General features: G+C 40.8%; 1 protein-coding gene across 1 annotated transcript in view; it reads right to left on the bottom strand.

The window, feature by feature from the left end:
• Positions 1–23,077, bottom strand: part of TMEM182 (transmembrane protein 182) — a 51,918-nt gene that overhangs the window by 7,877 nt on the left and 20,964 nt on the right. The window contains exon 4 of the mRNA XM_045550328.1: positions 9,371–9,508. Within this exon, the coding sequence (XP_045406284.1) occupies positions 9,371–9,508 (138 nt within the window). The remainder of the gene's footprint in view (positions 1–9,370; positions 9,509–23,077) is intronic.

Raw genomic sequence — 23,077 nt, 5'->3', positions numbered from 1 at the left:
TTCAATGGCATCGTTCAATCATGCTTCCATACAGGGACAACTCATTTCAGCTTTCCATGGGCATAAGAAAGTTCATAGAATCCCATAATAAAACAATGCATTATGAAGGAAGTTAAGTTGAAAAGTCTATTAGAATCAGAAAAATTGTCTTTTCTCTATCTGGAGGATGCACACATGCTAGGGACAGGGCAATGTTCAGCAAGGCCATCTGCGTAGAACTCAAAAGTAAGCATCATAAACTTTCAGGGATGACACCATTAGCTTACTCATTGTGGCTATTTTCAGAGGATGAAAATAAAATGTGTGGTAGTTATTTGTCTGCCAAGTTCCAACGCTGAGCCTGTGGCATATCACAGAATAAAACCCTGATAACAGGAGTCACACATTAGGCTGAAGAGGTTCTCAAACGTGCTGCGGTAAAGAAAACATTCCGAGGAAGCAGCAAGTGACTAGGTTACTTTTCCAAGTGGAGCTGCCCGGAAGGCAACACGCAAATTTGTGCCAAGCATAGAATCAAAGAAAAAAACCTGGGGTGTGGGTAAGTGTGCTAAGGATAGCGGCATTCACGGAATGGCAAACCTAGATCTGATGTGTCCAAAAGAAAGAACAAAAAGGAAACTTGATAAGCTGTGTGTTTACTGTCACTTTCTAAGAGGGAACATAGCAATTCATCAAGAAAGAATGAATGCCTTCAGTAGATCTTCATAGGAACACTGAGCATACGACTGACATCTCTGCAAGGGCCCTTTTACAGACAACGCATATATCATCTTTATATAAGCATTTCTTAAATTGCCCATACCTAATATTTGAAAATATTATATTAAACTCCAATAGTTTAAAGTTTTGTCTAAGGGGTAAAAACATTCCAGGTTTATTGTTTTACTTCTCTCATTCTTTTAATACTTTACCTAGAGTAAAATATACTGATTTCAAGTCCATGATTTGATGAGTTTTTACAAATGTAAACATCAATGTAGCCACAATCCATTAAGAATAGGATATATTCATCACTGAAAGAGGTTCTTCATGCCTCTGCACTCCCCCCGCCCGAAGTATCTATCACTACAGCTTAGTTTTGCCCTCAGAACGTCATATAAATGAAATCATAACAGTATGCAGCCTTTTGTTTGAGGCTGTTTGTACTCAGCATAATGTCTGAGAACTCATTCGTGTTGTTGCATGTGTTAGCAGTCCACTGCCTTTTATTGTTGAGCAGTTGTTCCATTTGATGAGTACACCACAATTTGTTTATTCATCTACTGATGAACGTTTGGGTTGTTTCTAGGTTTTGACTGTTATGAATTAAGCTACTATGAATATATTGCTTTGTGATGTTCTAACTCATACATACAGTTTTGAACTAATGGATAGCATTTCCTTAAACAAACGGTTTGGGACATGGCAATAAAATCTTTCTGTGGTGCACAATCTTATACAAAATTGGTGAAACGGCCCTGGGTCTTACTGATGCTATGGCAGGGACCTGAAGTGCACCTGCTGACTCTTCTTCCCTTTCCCAACCCCACAACTGCACAGCCTGCTAAGTCCCACTGAGAACACAGTTCTTAGAAAACCACTGCCTTAGTCATCTTCCTCAAACATCAGTTTTCTCAACAAAACTTCTGACCGTCATTCAACAGCGTCCACTGAGCAAACACGCTTTCCAAGTGCCTAGAGCACAGGGATTGTTTCGTGACTGGTGGTTTTCAGCTCCTTCATTCTTTTTATTATTGCTTATTATTTGTATTTTCATTATGTATTATTTGAAATTTACAAAAATGGCTTAGAAATGAATGAAGCTTCATTATAAGACCAACACCTGTAAACCGGTCTCCAATCTAGGAATCAGGATACCACCCATGACATTTTTTCTGGGACTCTTTTGGAAACAGAGTTGCAACCCCCCAATATTTAGGGAGCATCTCACAGATTTAGAGGGTCAAAAATTACAACCACGGAGAAGGAGCTAGACTCATGAGCAGCTGGCTATTTGAGAACTGGCAAGTGATTTAACCTCTTGGGATGAAATCACAATGTTCCCTCATGCTGTGCATAACATTGGGGTCCATTAGGATTATTTGACTTGATCCCCACATTCATAAAAGACTCCCAGTTAGACTTCAGATGATACCTGTGAATGACTTTATGTGTAGGGTCATTCATTTATGTATGTATTTTAAAAGCATAAAGCATTAATGTATCAAATGTAAACACTTTAAAAATGCTACAATATTTGCAAGCCTGTTTTCACATGCATTAACTTTAACAACTAGGAACCTCAAAAATTGTTTGAGGCTTTTCCCAACTTCAGTGAAGCCCTATGTGTCCTGCTAAAGGAGAAAACAGGGCGGGTGCAGGCTGACCTACTGTCCCAGGTCCATTCCAGTGCCTAACACGTACACTTGTCTTTCTCCACCTTATATGATGGGAAAAGCGAAACCTGCCAATTCTACCTTTGCAAAAGTAATTCTTGCCATTACACTGTAATATATTTCAAAGTAGTCTCATAAATATTTTTGCATTCATTAAAAAAATTAGGCAGTTTTTCCAGGAAAATTAGCTAGAAGTTCTTTAAAATGATTTCAAATGGAGTTTTTGTAATAATCACTTCTTTATTCTTTACATTAATATGCTACTGTTTTCTCTTATAATAAAATTGTGCTCATTTTTATGTATCATATTTCAGAAATTATAAAACAACTAATGCATAATGGCCAACATTCTTGATTTATCTGCATTCTTTATTTCCTCAGACTTGTTTTCCACTGATTTTTCTCTAATTATCTGAAACAGCCTTAATTTCTTTTATAGTTATAATATCATGATTACATCTTTCTGATTTTCAGACACTCATTGCTGCTCACACTTCATCATACTACTTTCCAAAAACATTAACTGGCTCTTCCTTTTCATTTTCTGGATTCATATTTTCATTTAGTCAACCAAACATATATAACGCCTATTGGATTTCTCAAACATGTATGGCTTTCTTAGATTGGCATAATAATTCTCAGCATTAAACATCCTGTATGCGCAGTACTCTGCATTCTGCTGAGAAAAAATTATTAACAGAGAGCGATCATGGGGGTTTATCCATCTCTACAAGTAATTAGGGATTCAATCTGAACAGCAGAGTTGCATTTAATGCCAAGGACGTCTTGACTCACAATAATTGAGTTTCTGAAAGTAGGATGTGGTTGCAGAGCACATGCCTGGATTCTGACTGTCTTGTTTCCAATCCTGGCTCCAAGGCTTATTAACCAAAAGGTTTTACACCTCACTGAGTAAACTTGAGCAAGCTTCTTACTGCTCTGTCTCCGTTTCTTCATCGGTAAAATAGAGACAATGCAAATGTCTCCCTCAGAAAGCAGCTACATGGAATTCCCGGAAGTAAAGCACTTAGCAGGTGTCCGGAACACGCCTAGCCCCTATAAGGAGCATTGGCTAATTCTGCTGTCATCATTATTATTATTAAGTTTTGACATAAGCTCCTGCTAATAGCTAGCAAATATTACTTTCTGAAATCCTCTACAGCATCAGATATTCTCATGTGACTGAGCTATTTCAGGACTGGCCAAGAGGCAGAAGAATAAACTCGCCAGGGTGCCTTCCAGTTCTGAGATTTCCTGAGAGCAGTGAGGGAATAAAAACTTCAAACGTGTCTCTCCATGTCTTACTGGAACTGTCCACAAGGTGGCACCAGTCCTCCCGCAGTCCCAGGACTGAAGTTTTGAAAACAAGGGGAATAGGGACTTGAGTTAAGAATAGTTTCTGCTTTAGGTGTCCCGTCAAGCAAATCTCTTCTCCCTCCCCATAAGCCCTTTACTTATAGGAAAAGTCTTTCTGGGTCAGACTCTTCGTATAGGTCAACATGGTCATCCCAAGGAGCCTACACTCCATACCTAACGCGCTTCTCTTCCCATACAAGGAAGTATAAAGATTCCTTCTAAAGTCTCAGGATCAAAATAATAAAATGAAAAGAAAACAGAAAGTGTAAAGAAAACACAAGCAAAAAAAATTACAAAAAACTTACAAAACCATACAATACAATACAATACTCTTTAGTCATTCACTACTAGTTATTTGGAGCAAAGTGACAAAGTGAAGTGTGAGCAGCAATGAGTGTCTGAAAATCAGAAAGATGTAATCATGATATTATAACTATAAAAGAAATTAAGGAGGGTATGCAGTGAAAAAGAGTATTTGCAAAGAAATTAAATCCATTACTGTAATGAGTAAACAAACAGTTGATGTTAATGAGATACATACTTTGAAAAATAAGAATAGATCATGCGGAAACTCAGTCTGCCTTCCCACCATAACAAAACCTAGCTTCAGACCAGAGAAACTACTCATAGGCCAGAGATAATCTTGTCACTTTGCACATCTGAAAACTCCCTTTCAGGGTAAAGATTCATCACACCCCATAGTAATATGTCGTGTGAGTGCAAGCATGCATTTGCCAGGCTTGTAGCTCTAGTTCTTAAAAGAACGGCCCATTTTTTAAAGGGCGATGTGGGAGGTGTGGGGAAGAATTTATTCAAGTTTGAAGTTCAAGGTTTTTCAGAAAAGCTCCACCAAAGCTAGCACTGAGCTGGCGATTAATCTGGGCGGGCGTTAGACCATGACCCGGAGTTTTGCCCAGGAAGGGATGCATAACAAGTCAGGTAAGGGTGACCACTCACAGGACAGGAGTAGCTCTTTCCTGAGAAATGGCTCTGCATCTCTTCTCGTTTCCACGTTCTCATTTCTGCTCGTGGCCTTGGTCTGGCTGAGATGCTCCAGACTCACAGAGCGGGGGATTGGTCTCCCTCACTTTCATGGGGTGTAGCTACTATATCAGAACCACATTCAAAACTGATTCTAACAGCCTGTTACTCATATCTCGACTAAAAGAAATGCAGAGGAAAATAAACTTTCAAGAAGAATCTGAGAAAAAAAAGTAATAATTTGTAAAGTACTCTCGTACATAAAAACTCTTCGCAGCTCTTTCCTGTATAATATTAGGCAATATTGACTTCTTTTAGTGCTCGACATTTACATTAAAATGTCAGACCAAGGACGTTAGAAAATCCACCTTAAAATTTGAAAACAGATATTCCCAGTTTATACGATCAATAGGATGAGTATCTGGAGTTTGGCCGCAGGAAGCACCTGTTTATAGCCTGGATCCTTCACTACACAGACGTGGAGACAGCAGTTGCGGCCGGGTCTGCGCGTGCGCGTGCCTGCAAGTTTAGGACACCTGCCTCCGGCCGTCAGCAATTCTTTCCTAATCCCTCCCTGCGCTAGTTCTTCTCTATGTTGCCTCCATACACTCTCCTGCCCCCAACGGCTGCTTTACCTCCAGGAAGATGTAAGGATCCTCTTCGGGAGCCATGTGTTCAGTGTCAGCCAAAGGAAAATGAGCGCCTAAACTGTCCTTTGGCTGCTGTGAGCTATTCTTTCTAGGATTAAAGGGGGAAAAAAAATCTCTTGTTTTCCGTATGCATCCTATCTCTTCTTATCTCGTATAGAAATAAGTGTGGTTTACTGAGGAGCAATTGCAATTTCCCTTGATCTTTTGAAAGAAAAAACGAAAACAAACCACAAATCCCAGTTCCTTCTCAGTCAGTCTTTTTATTCCCTTCATATCCAATGATCTTTCCTATACGTGTTTATTAGGAGGGTTCGCATCACTACACTTTCAGAAAGCGCTCCCCTCCGGAGCAGGAGGAAACAGGGTGAGCTCCAGGAGTCTGTCCCACGTGGCGTGGCGGAGGATTTGCACGGTTCATCCCACCCAGCTCTGCTCACGTCTGGGGAGCAGCAATGGTGTGTGAAATAGCCACCTGGGGTGAAGAGCACACCCTGCGGTCACGGAATGGGGTGCAGCAAACAGGAACCCGCAGGAAGCAAACCACACTTTGCCTGTGTCGTATTCCAAAGGCCTAAATTATACTGCAAGGGTACCCTCTGTTTCCATTAACATATCTCGAGCCTGGAGGAATAGGGTCTTCTCTGATCCTTGGACTTACAAGATACCTAGGCAGTCTCGCCCAGCGGACAGTCTAACGAGGGATTTAGCCGAGGTTCGGGAGCTCTGCAGACCTCTCCGCCCGGGGGGGGGGGGGGGGGGGGGGGGAGAAGACTCTGTCTTCATCTCCACTCAGCAGAAAAGCTCAGTGGTCATCCCAGTTTGCCATTCAGGAAAAGGTGATTTCAATTATGGCAGAAAAAATATTTCTACCCTGAGGTGCTGATAAAATAGCAATTTCTAGATTTTTATGGCTAATCCCCCAATGTCAGCGTCCTAGAACATCCAGACCACAAGCTTATCCTTGTCCACACACGTAGATGTCTTACTCATGCACAGCAATTGCATGTTGCTTTGCCATTGTGTTGATGTCGCTTTGCCCAGGGGTTAGGAATATTCGGCTCTGTACTAATTTCCTTCGTATAATGCAAATGTTTGAATCCCATGCCTACTCATTCTAACACTTCCTGTGTCTTTCCTATCACATCCAATGTCATTGGGGCAGGAGAAGACAAGTGTCAACCCCTTTGTGCCTAAGAGTTCTCCCAAGTCCACATTCAAACAAATAGCAGCAGTTGTTTGGGCCTTGTGGAGGTGTGTGATGACTCATGGAAGCATAGGTTCAGGGTTGTCATGTTCTGACAATCACTATCCACTTTGTCCAGAATAGACCCTCCTCAGAAAACATTCGGCCTGGCCTGCCTAAGGAAGTATCTGTCTAAGTGCAGGGAGTGGCAACATCTGCCCTCCCAGCCCTCCCAGCCTTGCGCTGAGTCTGTTCACCCAGCAAGGGCAATACCATGGGTCCCACCCTCACACCCCACAGCTGTGGCATGGGCATCCCTCTGCCACACATGGATTGCCCGAAAATAGTTCTGCTGATGCCAAAGTATCTTCCAATGTGCACACGCCCAGCAATGGTCATTTAAAATTTGGTTCTGTCCTTCCCTAAGGCCATCTGCCCAAATAAAGAGCGTCCAATCCTGCTTGTGGCATGGATAAAGCAGCCACAGCACCCGGAGCCCAGGCAGCACCTGTTCCTAACCGCTGGCAGAGCGCAGTGTGTTGGCTCAGGGCAGGCGGGGGAGACTCATGATAAGATGAACAGTAATGTTTTATCTCATGCAACTGGATATCCCACCCCGTTCTCAGGAAACAAATGGTCACACACAAACAACACAGAATTGTGCCATGAGGGAAATTAAAAGTCAAATTTGAAGGAAGGGTTCTCATAAATCATCTGGTTTAGGGGCTTTAGGAATGGGCTCTCAGAACCTCAGAACTCCCAGGGGATTTTTCATGAAGTCCTGAGCAAAGAGACCTTCAGCCTCTTACCATCTGCAGCACAAGATTCCTTGAAAAAAGAAAATCCACTGATCGTAGGCATGAGTGTATGAATACATATCAAATACTTTCTTTCTATAAAGTTCTCAGCCAAATGTAATTTTTTGGATATACTATTTTCTTGCACAGATTATAAAATGGAAAAATGATCAATTTTTTGAAGGTATCAAACACACATACAAACACACACACACACCCCCGACAACTCTCTAATTGGACCAAACCCAAGATCAAAGCATTTCTAAGTTTGAAATGATCATGCTGCCCATAATGCATTAGTACTAAACTACTGTTAGTACATGTTCCCTTTATTGATTAACTGAGATTTAAAAAAAAAAGCAAGTAATGAGAAGAAATAAATATTTACACATTTTAGCAGAGTATTGTTATTTCTGGGAAGACCACTGAAAAATATGCACCCCATTTAGAACTTTGGATGAGGCAAGGGTAGAATGTGGTTTGGGGGAGACAAAATATTTGGCAAAGATGACATTCATTTTTAAGTGATATAAAGGGTTGGTCTTATGGAATTATGAATTAAAACAAAGGGATGATAATTTATGAGACCTAAGTGAGAGAAGCCAGATACAAACAAGCCACATATTGTGTGATCCCATTTATATGAAATATCCAGAACAGACAAACCCACAGAGACAATACATAGATTAGTGTTTTCTCAGAGCTAGCAAGGAGGAAAGGAGAGAAGAGAATGAGGTCTCTTTGTGGGGTGATGAACTATTGTGAAATCAGAAAGTAGTGATATTCACACAACTCTGTGAATGTACTAAAAATACCACACTGAATTATACACTTCAAAATGGCAAGTTGTATGGCATGTGAATTATATCTCAATAAAAATGTTTATCAAAAGTGATGAGCTCTAATGGATAAATCCAGTGAAGAAAAAAGTTGAAATAAAAGACAAAAGAAAGGCAGAATAGATTAAAAAGGGCTCTTATTCTCAGTGTTTTTTTTATTGAGCTCTTTGAACAGAGGGTCCATATCCGATTATTCTTTTTATTCCCTCTGCAGATTTAAGCACCATATTATGCAAACAGAGTTGTGTTACCTGACCATTGATTAAATGATAGCGAGAGGCATCAGGAACTCTCTTTGCAATGATTGTAAAGACAAGAAAGCTATCTATTCTTTTCCTCTCTTTCAACTGTCACGACAATGTCACCTAGAAACACCCTGTCACTCTGGTCTGATGTTACAATATAGCATAGTCACGTACACTGACTTAGTAGCACTGAAATGTGTCTACTTCTCTAGAATAGTTATCTTTATAAATAATAGCCTGTGCTTATGTTTCCAAGTTAATGGTCTGGCTTTAACTTCCTAATGAAATGAAAAAGACTTAAAATTCACTAGACTCACCTATTCAATTACTTTTCTGTTTGTACTACAATCATTTTAGCAAGAATCCAACTAGTTGGAAAGCTGACTAAAATAAACGCAAGTTTTACACTGAAAAGAATGTGTTTAAATAATGCACATTCAGCACAATTAAGACAATTCAATGGTGATGAGGTAGAAAATTTTTGTTCCTATGATAAATAAACCACAAGAGTATGTCAAAAATACCCTCACAGGGCTATTTTTTTAAGAGTGTGCAAAAAATTCGCCTATATCCTGATATGTTACAGAGACACGTTATGACCCCCATTTTATAGTCAGAAAATTAATAGAGTAAGAGAGATTAAAAGGCTCTTGCACACTCAAAATGAGTCAATGGCAGAGCTTTCACCTCTAAGCCTCAGGGTTCTCATCTGTGTAATGGGGCTGCAATGTGCAGAGACTGTCACATGGCTAAGTGTGTCAGCACGTGGAAAATGGAAAGTCCCCGGAAAGTGTCTGACATACAGTGAGCACTCAAGAATGACTGGATACAAATATCATTGTGTTACTATTACTAAAATACTGACACCTGAATCTAGAAATGAAAAACAGAGCAAAATGAAGAAAAATCGTAGTTGGAAATCACACCTTTGGCACTGTACATACCTGCAGCGATAAATGAGCCGCCCCCAGCTTTGTAGAGAAAATGGCTGGCAAAGGGGGCTGCACAGATGATCAAAAAGCTCGCGGTGACCACGGCAACCACCCCCAGGAGCATCAGCACGGCCCAGAAACCACGGTAAACTGGAGACCGCAGGAGAAAAGGAGAAAAGGAAAAAACAAAAACACTTAGAGGAACAAGTACAGAGCAGACTGTCACACAGTGAGTTTGTTTCATTCATTTTTCTAATTTCAGCCACAGCACTGCTAGATGGAATCCCAGGTATAGATCCTGAATTATCTTAAACAAGGAATCTTACCAGATGACCTTGGACTCAGTGATGTCCATGTTGATGACCTTCAGTCAACTCCACCTGCTCAATATTTGCACCATACACATGCTCATTTTTCTGACCTGGTTTTCCACTGTAGAAGTGGGAGCACCTCAGGTTCTAGACAGACTTCTCTCATGTCAGTACCCAGTTGGATAACAAACAGGTGTTTTTTTTTGGGGGGGGACAGAGTTTCGCTTTGTTGCCCAGGCTAGAATGAGTGCCGTGGCATCAGCCTAGCTCACAGCAACCTCAGACTCCTCGGCTTAAGGGATCCTACTGCCTCAGCCTCCCGAGTAGCTGGGACTACAGGCATGCGCCACCATGCCCGGCTAATTTTTTCTATATAGATTTTTAGTTGGCCATATAATTTCTTTCTATTTTTTTTTTTTTTTTAGTAGAGACGAGGTCTTGCTCTTGCTCAGGCTGGTCTCGAACTCCTGACCTCAAGCAATCCACTTGCCTCGGCCTCCCAGAGTGCTAGGATTACAGGCGTGAACCACCATGCCTGGCCACATACAGGTGTTTTATGCCAAATTTACAGAGACATGAAAAGGTGTTCACATTATTTACATACACTGTCTCATATCTCCTGCTAAGATATATTGGTACCACAGTGATCCCTGAGAAGCTGATAATAATCACCCCAAACCCCTAACAACAACAACAACAACAACAACAACAACAACAACAACAAAAACATTGCTATTTAGATCGTGGCTCTGTTAGAAAATAGCCTAAGAAAATACAAAATGGCAAGCAAAACTATTTTTAAAAGTTTGCACAGCTATGCTTTCCAAGCAAATCTGATTTTAAATCAGATTTATTTAAGGCATACTACTTTCTCTTAATATTTTTACTTAGACTGGTTCAAAATGAGAAGTACAGGAATCTCTAAGTCAAGGACAAATAAAGCTGAATTAATGGCTGCAGCTGGAGAAAAATGGATCGTGTGTATAGTGATATGTATTAATAATAAGCAAATAAAAAGGAATTCTGACGATCACTTTTGAGTTGGATAATTGTGGATCTATTAAACAAATCCATCATTTCCAAAAGGCTAAAACACTAAAATAAAATGTTGTTAGTATAATTGGGGGAAAGCTCAGTAAAACATGAGTCAAATTATATTTTAAGAAAATATAGAAATTTTATAAGGCAAAGAATGATTTTTCTCAACAAGCCTGCCCCCAAAAGAAGAAATATACCGATCAGATGGAATCTTAGAGAAAAGACGATAGGAAGATGGCAATTTGAGAAGAGGAGTCACCACAGTTAAATGGGACAGAAAGGCTAGAATTTTTGTGTTGATGAGGAAGTCCTGAAGACAGGAACGAAAGGTAGGCGTTTCCGCCCTGGCATTCCAGGTGTGCGGTGTTAGGAAGTACTCTGCGGCTGTGTTCAGGCCCTGCCAGCAACAGAGGGCCGAAAGGATACTGATGTGGACTTTTCAGCGTGGGAACTCGGAGTGGCAGACTGTGGGCCAAATATTTGCTGTCCTTGTCCTACCAGAGTTTATTAAATAATTGGTGAGTCCCACATTTTACAGTTTCATTCACTTCATTTACAAAAAGGCTAAGGTTGTCTGTCACAGGACAGGTTCTGTGCCAAGTGCTAGGGGTGCAGCCATTAGTGAGAGGCAGTGCCGGAAACAAGAAGGCCTGTCTGTTCTCCCCTGATCAAGGCTAAAACCAGGTAAGTGTGACAAACAATTATGTGAACACTGTGAAAAGTAAATAGTAGCAAGTGGATTGAGGATGGAAGTCAAATCTTAAAGAAAGATCAGTTTGGCTGCTAAGAAAGATTATCTGGGTTTTCTTCTTTTTTTCTGGCCCGAAGGTAAGCCAAATTGGGAACCGTATAAAAGGTGCAAATAGCAGGAAAACCCTAGTGCAATCCTTTGTTCTGAATGAAAACCTAGGAAAAGAGGCTCCTGCAAGCCAGAGTGTGGAGCGGGGGAAAATCTCCATGTTTACTTTCTCTTTTTATTCCCCTTGTCCTGTTTCTTCGGTCAGTGTCAGACATAGATCTGCACTGCTACCCCCGTGGAGGTACAGGCTCTTACAATCCCAAAAGGTGACCCAACCCTCTGGATAGAGGACCCAGGAAAAGGGACAGTCATAGTGCAAAGAGCGGGAGAGGAATCATGATTATTTATTTTTGTCTTTTCTCTTGCTGCTTTGCTGTGTGACACAACTGCATGGAACTGTGCCACAGCACAGGAGGCCCAAACTGTCAGAGAATCCAATCTTTCTGGCCACAGAAACTGGAAAAAGGGGCCCTAGAAGCCAGAGGGTGAGAAGGAATCCCACAGAGGAGAGCGCCGGAGAAGAGACACTAAAATTCTGTGTTTGAACCTACACAAATACCAAGCTTACCCTTAAGCTGCATATGCACAGAAAATGGCCAAAGAAGTATGGCAAAGGCTTTGAGAAGTGAATTACAGTATAAAAACCACCCAGGTACCAGAGCAAGCCCTGAGTAGTGCATGCCCCAGGGCACGTGACACAAATAGCATAGCAGACACTTTGAAAAGTGAACTGACATTGAAACTGCCACCACAGAAGAAAAGAACAGAATGAGCAAGTTGATTGCCTCTTAAAACAACAACAAATCAATATTCTCCAGAGAATTTTAACAGCATTCAAGTCTGACAACATAATATTCAAAATGTCCAGGATACGAGCAGAAATGACTTGATATACCAACAACCATGAAAATGTGACCAATTCTCAAAGGGACAGGCAATCAGCAGATGCCAACCCAAAGATGATTCGGATGTGTCAGTTATGAGACACACTTGAAAGCAGCTCTCAACACCATGTTCTAGGAACTGGGATGAATACTCTTGAAATGAATAGAAAGAGAGAAATTCTCAGGCATGAAAGAGAGTCTGTTAAAAAAAAAAAAAACGACTAAATTGAATTTTTAGCATTGGAAAATACAATATCCAAAATTTCAAAATCTATGAGATGTTTTCTATAACAGAATAGAGATGAGAAAGGAAAAAGTAAATGAGCTTGAAGGTAGAGCAATAGAAATTATCCAATATGAAGAACAGAAAGGAAAAAAGATTAAAAACAAAATGAATGGGGTTTCAGAAACTCATGGGATAATATCAAAAGTTCTCACATTTGTGTCATTGGAATCTCTAAAGAAGAGGCAAAAGATTCTAGTGCAGAAAAAAAATCATAAAAATAATGCCTGAAAACTTCCTAAGTGTGATAAAAGACAAATTTACAAATATAAGAAACTCAGCAAACTCCAAAGAGAATAAATTCAAAAGAAATCAGTCCAGACACATAATAATAAAGAAAAAGTCTTGAAAGCAGAGAAAAAAAATAAAGACCTATTACATATACAGAAATAATCTCAATAACTACAAATCTCCCATCAGGAATGATGGAGCCCAAAAGACAGTGGGAAGAACATTTTTAAGGTGCTGAAAGAAAAGACTGTCAACCTAAAATTCTGCGACAAGTGAAAATATCTTAGAGAAATTAAGGTAAAATAAAGCCATTTGTGAAGGAGGAAAACATAGACTTTGTCACCAGCAGACCTGTTCTATAAGAAATACTAAAGGAAAGAGAGACAAACAAATGATGAATATCTGTGTAAATATAGTAAATTATTTTTCTCCTCTTAATTTCATTAAAATATATTTGACTACTGACATAAGAAAAATACTGTCAGCATAATACAGTAGAAAAATCTAGGTTTTGGAATCAGAGTGACCTAAGTATTTATCACTTTCACTGTGTAATCTTGGACCAGTCACTGAAGCTTCCTGAACCTCTGTCTCTTCTTCTGTAAAATATGGCAGCTGTATCCAGCCTTGAGAGCTATTGGAAGAATTATTTATAATGTATGTGAAGTGTGTGGCATATGATAAAAAACCAATGAATAGCATTTATTTTGTGGTTGCTTTTATTGCTGTTATTGTTAAAATTGCATTATCAATGCACAGCAGGTGGTATTGTGTTCAATAAGAATATGAATTATTTCCCTCAGAGAGCCTTGTAGACTGTTTTTTATGTACCACTGAAGTTGGGAAATTTCTTTAAATTATAGCTTACACTGCAGTACCAAGGTTGTGCTTGGGCAAAGTGGACTGCAAATACAGAAAGTTCCACGAAGTTCTCACACTGTCTCCCATGGGAAATTTGCCTGCCCACTAAATTCTAGGAAGGCACTGGCCTTTTCTATCATGTGACTCTACTTCTAAATACCTAAAACTCAAATAAATGGGAACAGACCCCTGACACAAAGACAGCCAGTGCAGGGTGACCTCTGACTCGTGCCTTCGGACCCAGAGTTTGACACGATGAGTTGACCTAATCCGTGTGCTCCCTTGAGAGCTGGGAAGCTGAAGAGTGAGGTGGTCGCAGCACAGCTGAAGCTCAGAGGGAGCCGCGGGTGGCCCGTGAGGAAGCTCCAGGGTAAGTCAGAGCCACGTGCAAGCCAAAGGCTCAGGAATTATGGATCAGGCCACACAGAGGCCAGAGGAAGCAGGACAAGCCTCTGTACAGTGAGAAGCAGAGGGATGTAAGAGAGAGAGTACGCACGTGGTGAAGGGGAATAAACGCTCCCCAGAGCTGCTGGCATTCCTGACAACTTCTAGCTCCTGTCCTTTCATTTGCTCTCACAAAATAGCCTGGCTTTTGATTTGGAATCCCCTGCCAAAGGCAGGTGCAACAGACTGGTATTTAAAGGGGAGGGGGGCCGTCTGCTGGCGAGTTTTGCCCACGAAGACACAGCCTCCAAGTGAGGTTTGGTAGCGCCCTCACCACGTGCTTTATTTTTCTGTCTATGCCTCTAACATTCAAAAGTGCATCCCTTCAAACATATTACAAAATTTCTTGGAACTTCCTGTATTCTTATCTAATTATATTGCATGGTGTTTACATGCACTACACTTTGATTCCAGAATTAAAATGTTCAGTCATAATAAAGACTTGTCTGGGGGGATTGGGTGGGGTTCGTGCACTGTCTAAAGTAAAACTGAGCCCATCAGAGAATCATCAACATAAAGTGAATCAAGTGCATGAATTTGGGGAGTTCAACATGATATGAGGCCTCCTCTGCTTACTAACCTGTGTGACTGTGACAGGCCTCAGTTTTCTAATGTGGAAAGTGATATCCTCAAATAGGTTTATAGTGAAGATTAATTGAGATAACATATGAAAAGTAGCTGCATACAGTAAGCACTCAATATATCTGCTATTATTATTATTATTATACCTTGTCATTAAATTGTCTTGTCAATAATGCAGTTGACACTAACAGAAATCTTCTAATCTCATAGATCTATGCTAGAGATAGGCTTTAAATTTTAATATATATATTATGCATATACATATACATACCTATATATTAAAACTTAAAACTGAAAGCCTGTCCTCACGCTTTCAGCATATATATGTGAGTATATATATTAATATACATTAATACACATCAATATAATATATATTTTAATATGTTAATATATACACACACATATATGTGGCACACATATAAGTTTGTATATACATATAGATATATAAAAATAATTAATTAAATACTTATACCTATAGATATAGATGATTATATATATACAACTATAAAATCTGCAGGGAGGATATTTTGGTTTGGTTACTGGTTTATATTGTTCCAGACTCTTATATCTTGAACGTACCTCAGAGAAAACTGAGTTTGTTTCCTTATTCTTTATATGAACCCATTAAAACTGCAAAGTCTTGTCTTTGAAGGTTTTGCACTATGCCTAGTATTAATAAAAACATCTCTAAAAATCCATTTGTATCATTAAATACAACTCAACGCTTAACTTAAACAATATCAAATTTCTATTAGTTCCTATTAGAACATGAAACAAGATTTACAATGTAAATAGATTTACATGTAATCTATATCATCACAATTTGGATTAATTAAAGGAAAGCTTCATCTGAATCCATGGAAAGATTAAAGTATTAAAGACTATATTCAAAGAAAATAAGTTCTGTTGATATTAAATCAAGTGGTCAATTGACCTAACAGAGTACTCCTTGGCCAGGTGTTGAAATGAGGAAGGTTGCTGGTAATCCGTCTAACATAAATGTTTTATAAATGGGCATCTGTTCTGAATTCCATGTAAAGGGCTAGAAAATATAAAGCTCTACAGTTTTTCTTTTTCCAATAGAATTATATTAATATAATATTAATAGTAAAAATGTATAAAACCTTATTAATTTAGGTGATGGGCAAAAGCAGCCTGAAGTTTTAATTGCAGATGATTTTAGAGTAAGTTACATTTCAAGCCATTCACATCCATCCAATGACTCAAACGGGCGTCTCACCAGGGACCTCCAGGAGCTGCCCTGCCAGGCTCACTTGGTGAACGGGCGCGTTGCTGACAACCAGAAGCCACTTAAGTTAGCCAACATACTCCTAGGGCTTTCTACGTGGAAGGCACCAAAAACTGCTAGAGTGAGACATAATCTTTGTTCTTGGGAATTCATAGGAGCAGAGGGAAAACAATTAAGTTTACCGCTGGGTGGCAAGTGCCTTAATGGAGGTATGCTTCACCGCCATGGCGCCTGATGGACTACTGCACGGAGAGGCCGCTGTTTCAGGGCTGAGTAGCAGTGAGAAAAGCCATGCTGTGTTGATTCTTAATGTTTGCCCAGGATTTCAGGAGGCAGTGGTAGGGGCAAGGTCATTCCAACCAGAGTAGGAAAGAGTTCTACGGAAGGGGGAACAGTTCGCAGCTCCCCGCGGCTACCTCCTTGGTAGATGTGGGAAGAGAAAATGAGGAACCTGGAAATGCAGTCGAGGCCTTGTATGTCTTTTCAAAGAGCTGGTCACGTATCGTACTGGTGCTAGGTAGTCACTGAGTAGGTAGTCATTAGTCCCAGATACCCACCATATTGGTATCAGAATATCACTCTTGTAACTATGCAGAGGATGAACCGCCCAGAAAAGGGTAGAACAGGGAAAACTTGTTAGGCAGTTATTGTAGCAACCCAAGTGGGTGTTCAGGCCTGACCCAAAGCCGAGCGGTTGGGATAGATGAAATAAGCTTTCGTATTATTGTTGTCATGGGTGATAGGAAACCAGCAAGAATCAAGAGTGTCTCTATGGGTTTTCATTTGCAGGCCAAAACAATTTGTTCTGTTAAGATGTTAACAGATTTCTTCCTGGTTTTGCATAATATTATAATTTGCAGAACGAACCTTCTTTCCTACAAAGTATAGAGGGAAAAGTCAACCCCAAAATGATCACAATTCCAAATTTATAGTGTTTTGATAAGTGATTTTCTTGCACATACAAAAATGTAAATATTTTATTTGCAGCTTAAAAATAAACTTAAGTGTTATTCATTTTTCAAAGCTTGCTATAGAGCTTTAGACACCCACAAAGCTAGTTCATAAAGCTAATCCTATGTTTCGACACATCCTCAGGCACACGCAGTGTGAAGTGCTATAAAATGTTCTAAATGAAGCCACAACAAAACACACCACTCCCCCCGCCCCCCACAGCAAACAAGGGCCGCTGGCATATGTCGCCGTAGCTTTAGGCAACATGCTTCTTTGCACAGGCCAGCAAGCCTGGCCTTCATCTCCATAGACTGCTTGTCTTGGCAGTGTTGGGCAAGTCTAAAAATACAGTAGTGCCTGCACCAAAGCAGAAGGACAGGCTGTACAGTATGTCCGTGTCTGAACCCCACAACTGTGGACATGCCAAGCCAAGCCAAGTGCTCGGTGTGGTCCATTGATTATTTTCTGGACAAAGAGAACGCTGAGAGATCCAGTGGAGTTTATTTATCTCCTTACCATAAGCACTGGCCAGTGAAGGGAAAGCTTCCAGGGCGGGAGCACATTGGACCAGAGCAGGAGGGACCCCACCTTCCACTCTGCCGTGACCTTGGGAAAGTCCTTGAAGCAGGAGAAGCACGGGTTTCTTCACGCAGGCTAGAAAGCTTTCCAGGTCTGAGAGTGGACCCATGTTCATTGTCTTGTTTGCTCCTGCTAATGAGCTTGGGGGGTAGGCAGGGAGATTTCCCAGGTGCTGAGAAGGGAGGCTTTATCGGATGAGCTGTTGTAGAGTGGTGGCTGCAGTAATAAGAGTAACAGTGGACTGTAGCCTGGGAGCAGCAGTGCCAGCATCCTCAGAGTCACAGAGATGAGGAAGTGAGGTCATGTGTAAGAAGCCACTCAATGCCCAGTCCAGGGGACCAGGTGAGCACCCAGGGCTTAACCCCCAGTTCCAAGCTCTTACTCTGCCCCCTGCTCCATCAGTTAAGAACCACCAGACTCCCGGGCCCTCTGAGCTGCTAGTTGTATTGCGGAAGGTACTGCATGCCACTCGGGGGCGTGGCCTTTGCAGGTCTTCTTTCCTTGGTCATCAAGGCAATCCCTATTTTGTGTTTTGCAGCTAAGGCTCAGAGAGGTTAAATAACATCCCGAAAACTAAACAGCCAGTAAATGACAAGGTCAAGATTTTAATTCAGGGCTGTTTGGAATCTCAGCTATCTCTCTGTTTGTTGTGTTTTTCAAATAAATTGGCACTGATTCCTCTAAGTCTTCTAGTGTCAAATCCTCCCACTCTGTCTCCTTCTGCTATAGCCTCCAGAAATGTCGAAAATACACTGAAATTCCCTGGGGGGAAATGTTGTCATCATGCCTCAAGGCCTTTGCAATCTTGCTTCCTCTAGTGAGAATAAATAGTCTTCCTACTTGCTATTGACTGAATGTGTCACCCAACTGCCACCAAATTCCTATGTTGAAGCCCTAACCCCCCAAGTGAGAGAATTTGCAGATGGGGACTTTGGGGAGTAAATAGTTTTAGATGAGGTCCTGAAGGTGGGCCACTCATGATAAGCTTAGTAGCTTTATAAGAAGAGAAAGAGAGACGCCACATGAGGACACAGTGAGAAGGCAGCCGCCCACAGGCCTGACGGGGGCCCTGCCCAGAACCCAGCCATGCTGGCACCCTGAGCCTGGACTTCCAGCCCCCAGAACTAAGTGAAATCAATGTCGTGTTTAAGCCATCCTGACTGTGGTATTCTGTTACAGCATCCCAGGCTTACTAAGACACTACTTATCCTTCACCTGATCAAATATCCTTGCCTCCCCGAAGGGACAGAGTGGAGAGAGTTACTTCCTTGTCTCCAGTAAAAGGCAGGAGAGTACAGAATCAGTAGGAATATAGACAGATTCAAGAACTGGAATACCCCTCACCAGCTGCGTGACCTTGAGCAAGTTACTTGGCTTCTCCATGCCTCAGTTTCCTTTCTGAAATCTGATAATAATGATACATATTTTCCATTTTCTAGTGCTGTTGGGATGACTGGAAGAGTTAGTGCAGGTGCGCACCACGCAGAGTGCCAGGCCTGAGGACTCAATTCGTGTTCTTGACACGTGCCAGTCACTGGCCTGAGCTCTCCGCACTGACGTTCTCTCTTCACAAACTCACCTCCACTGCTTGACTGCCAGCTCCTTCCAGGCAGAGACTCTGTCTGCCTCACTTTTCTAACCCTAGTGGAAGCCTTATGCCTTGCATGGAATAGATGCCCAACAAAATACGAGTCACTGGATAATCAGGAATATATTACTCCACCCCATTGCAATCTCAGGATTAATGGGATGTTCAGTGGCCACGCACCTGAAGGAGGACAACTCATCTAAAGCAGAACTGAATCCAGGATCCTGACCTTGCTACACGTCTTTATCACCTAGATCCCTACAAGGGAGGCACTTGAAAAAGGAGAGCTGCGGAATCAAGTAATCAGGTGTCAACACCTGGCTACCCAGTGAGAGCAGGGGGCTGTTAATCACCCTTTCCCCGAGTCTCAATACCAGTCCTTAAAAATGAACCCAGAGCTTCATGCATTTCTATAAGTGTTTCTGTCCAACTCTAAAACTGCCAGAAGAAAGACAAATTTCCTCATTCACAGACTCCCTTTTTTTAAGAAAAAAAATTCGGATTCATACCTATAAAGATGTGATTCCCTTATATGAGGCCATGAAAGGAACATTTTAAGACCACATTATTCATATACTGTTTTGAGCATTAAATTGGAATCTGTTTGCCAGAAGCTTTTGTACAGACAATAGAAAATGATGATAGCGAAGTCTTATTTGTCTAGTTGTAAGTATTCTATTCCAAGTATTCTAGGACCCCTGCATCTCCTTTCATATCTTTCAGATGATTTGTCTCTACAAATCTCAACCATCCCAGAATCATATTTCTTAGGGAACATTTTGGTCTTTTATTATATTGCTATTATATTAATACATCTAGGAATCTTCTTTTTCAGGATGTGACTCAAAAGTAGTTTATACCATTTTTATATCAGAAAAGTTTAGTTTAGAAATTTCATAATGCTAACACGATTTGATATTTCCCCCTCTATTTATATCATAAGACACCCATCAAAAGAAATGATTAGCAACTAAATTAAATGCCACTCTTTCATTCACCTATACCCAAGCATTGATTGGGTATCTATCTTGTATCAGGCACTGTGCTAGGTTAGCACTTACTGGTGATATAACATGAAAAAAGTACAGTATGTGCCACCAAGCAGTCTAAGGGGAGAGAAATACACAACCAGAGGGCTATCAACTATGCCAGTCCAAGGAGAGAAACTGGATGGCATATTCCTCAAGAATAGAGGAATGAGGCTTGACCCAATATTAGCTACTTGCACAAGGCTTCTTGAGAGAGGTGATTCTTAAAGAGGAGAGCGGGACACACAGGAAGTGGAGGCAGCAGAGCAGACAGCACAGACAAAAGAAACCCGGGAGAGGGCAGCGCGCATGGAAGTAGCTTAGTGTGGAGGTGCAGACAGTGGACATCTCTGGTGCTGGGCAGCAGCTGGAGGGAGAAGGTAGAGGGCATCATGAGGGTCCTCTCATGATGTGGTCGTTTTCTAGTACAGCATTGTGGCCTAAGGTATGCAAACTTTCTGTACAAATGATATGAAAAATCACCAGTCACTTAAGTTAAAATTGGCTTATTGTCCACACAGAGCTTCAGTCTATCAATGTCAAAACCATTGACAAAAAGTTGACATTTGATTTTGCATGGAGGTGTTTTCAGTGAGAAAGGCAGACAAAGAAAAAGGCAAAAAAACACACTCCCTTTTTTTTTCTTATAAAACTTTATATTTCCCTGCTATTTTTTCTTAAGGGGTAAAATGCTATGAGATAAAGGCACCAAGAACTCTGACAATACCTCATGGAAACTAGCCTGCCTCATGGGGAAAACAAAATGAGCAAGGACACCTAAGCAAGGAATTGGAATAAAGAGGGAAATAAACAAAAAATTTCTAGGAAGAAAATAAAGACACAGAGATGAGAGTATCCTCAGCTGATGGGGCGGGAGAGTTGTGCTGGCAAGTGGTGGCCTGTGCCTGCCAGCAAATGCCTTAGAAAAATACTTGGCCGGTTTAGGATCAGGACCTGCGTAGTTCGGGACGTGAACCACGCATGCATGGCATGCTAGCACAGCCAGCGTAAGATGAGCGTCTCCTTGGAACAGACGAGATAGCTGAGAAATAGCTGGCATCCCTGGCAGGGTGAGCACACCTCATTTCCTCTGAAACAAACTTTCACACTTTGCTTATTCTACTTAGCAAGAAACAGGATCTTTCTTTTTTCTTTCTTTCTTTTTTTCTTTTTAGAGATGGGGTCTTGCTATGTTGCCCAGGCTGGCCTCAAACTCCTGGCTGGGACTGAGCATTGGTGTTAAAGTCAGCATTCACTAAGTAAAGTACCTAACCCTCCGTTACCGTGGGCATATTTCACTGGCCTGGCCTCTTCTAGGGATGGAGCTGAAGAAATGTGGTAGAAGCATCTACTGGTAGCCTTGAGCTCTCCTCACTGACCTGACAGCTATTTCCTGTGTGTTCTTTAGAAGCCAGTCACTTAACCGTCTACCTGTTTTTTTGTTTGCTTCTCGGTAAAAAGAGAACTGGCAGCCTCAGAAGTCACTTCCCCTTCTGGTTAGAGTCCCAGCAAGTAGATTGTCAATATTTCCCTTTGATAATGAACTTACATACATTGAACTTCCAAGCCTTTGCTTGAAAGGACCAGTCTTCTAAAATTGCCCATTTTAAGCAGAAAATCATTGCAAAAATCAAACATAGTGTTCCCATAGCTACTCTGTGCATGGTTTAGTGGGAGGTTTCGTTTTCCTTATTTATTTGCAGTGATAGGATATATCTTTGGAAGACTTTCCTCTCTAGCTACTCAACATAGCAAGCTGTTACGGAAAACACCCTTCATAGCGCATAACAACAGCTGTTGCTCTGGAAACAAGTTAACACTTTGCTTTCCATAAAATGGTGGTTCACTTCCTTTAACAATACCAAATCAGTGCTCTATGAATGTAAATAATAGTCTTGGCCTTGGCCACTGGCAGACTTGAAGCAATGAATTTGGGTACTAGGAAAAGCACCTGATAAAAATCAATTATATTTTGAAATGACTATATTTAAAAGTCACTTTAATTTTGCTTCCATATCCCCAAACTTATTTGTGAATAGCAAAAGAAAAACTGATACTGACTCACTATGTCAAAACTAAAAAGGAAAATAATAGAACTTACCAAATCTTCCCTAATTAACAAATAGATTTTGTTTTAAAGTGAATATTGCTTGTGAGGAACACAAAAAATAATTTTTTCTACAAGAAGTTTATTACAAAGGAAGTTATGGAAATGAAGGTGGCTCACTACAGAGCATGATCTTTGGGTTAAGAGACGTGAATTCTCCGTTTCCTTGGTTTTCAGATGTCATTGAGAGTCAAGGGGGTAATATTTAAAAAGTAAGGTAGGCGGGTCAGCATAATTGTCTATAATATGAGTGCCATGTATGTTCCCATCATTTCATCCAATCTACCATAAAAAAGGAAACAAAGTCATTTTGTTGTGGGATTAGCAATTTTTATAAAATAAAAAGTCAAAATAATTTTTCTTATTTTACAAATTATTGATATGTTAGTAGTTTTCAATAAGCAGACAGAAAAACAAGAAGGTAGATAAATGGCTTTGAAGAAATCATGATGGCACCTCGGAGCATTTCAATTGCTGGTGATTGCACCAGGTCAGATTCCTCATTCAAGTGATGCTAATGTTTATTATTCTATTTATGAGTGATATGCAATGTGGGAGTGAGCCTGATAAGAAGGAAACCCAGGAGGCATAACTTTAGGTCAAATGTTTCTATACGCTCTGGACAACCTGTTAAACCCAAGGGTGAGATCTCAGAGGCTCCTCACTCTACTTCTCAGTAGCACTTGGCCCAGCTGATCACTCCTAGCTCTGAGAAACGCTTTCTTAACCTAGTTTCCAGAACACTACACTTCTCTAGTTTTCTTCCCAGTACCCAAGCTGCCCA

This window comes from Lemur catta, chromosome 4 (genome assembly GCF_020740605.2).
Source record: "Lemur catta isolate mLemCat1 chromosome 4, mLemCat1.pri, whole genome shotgun sequence".
Taxonomy (NCBI): Eukaryota; Metazoa; Chordata; class Mammalia; order Primates; family Lemuridae; genus Lemur; species Lemur catta.
Note: the sequence above shows the minus strand (reverse complement) of the source record. Positions and strands in the feature narration are given on the sequence as shown.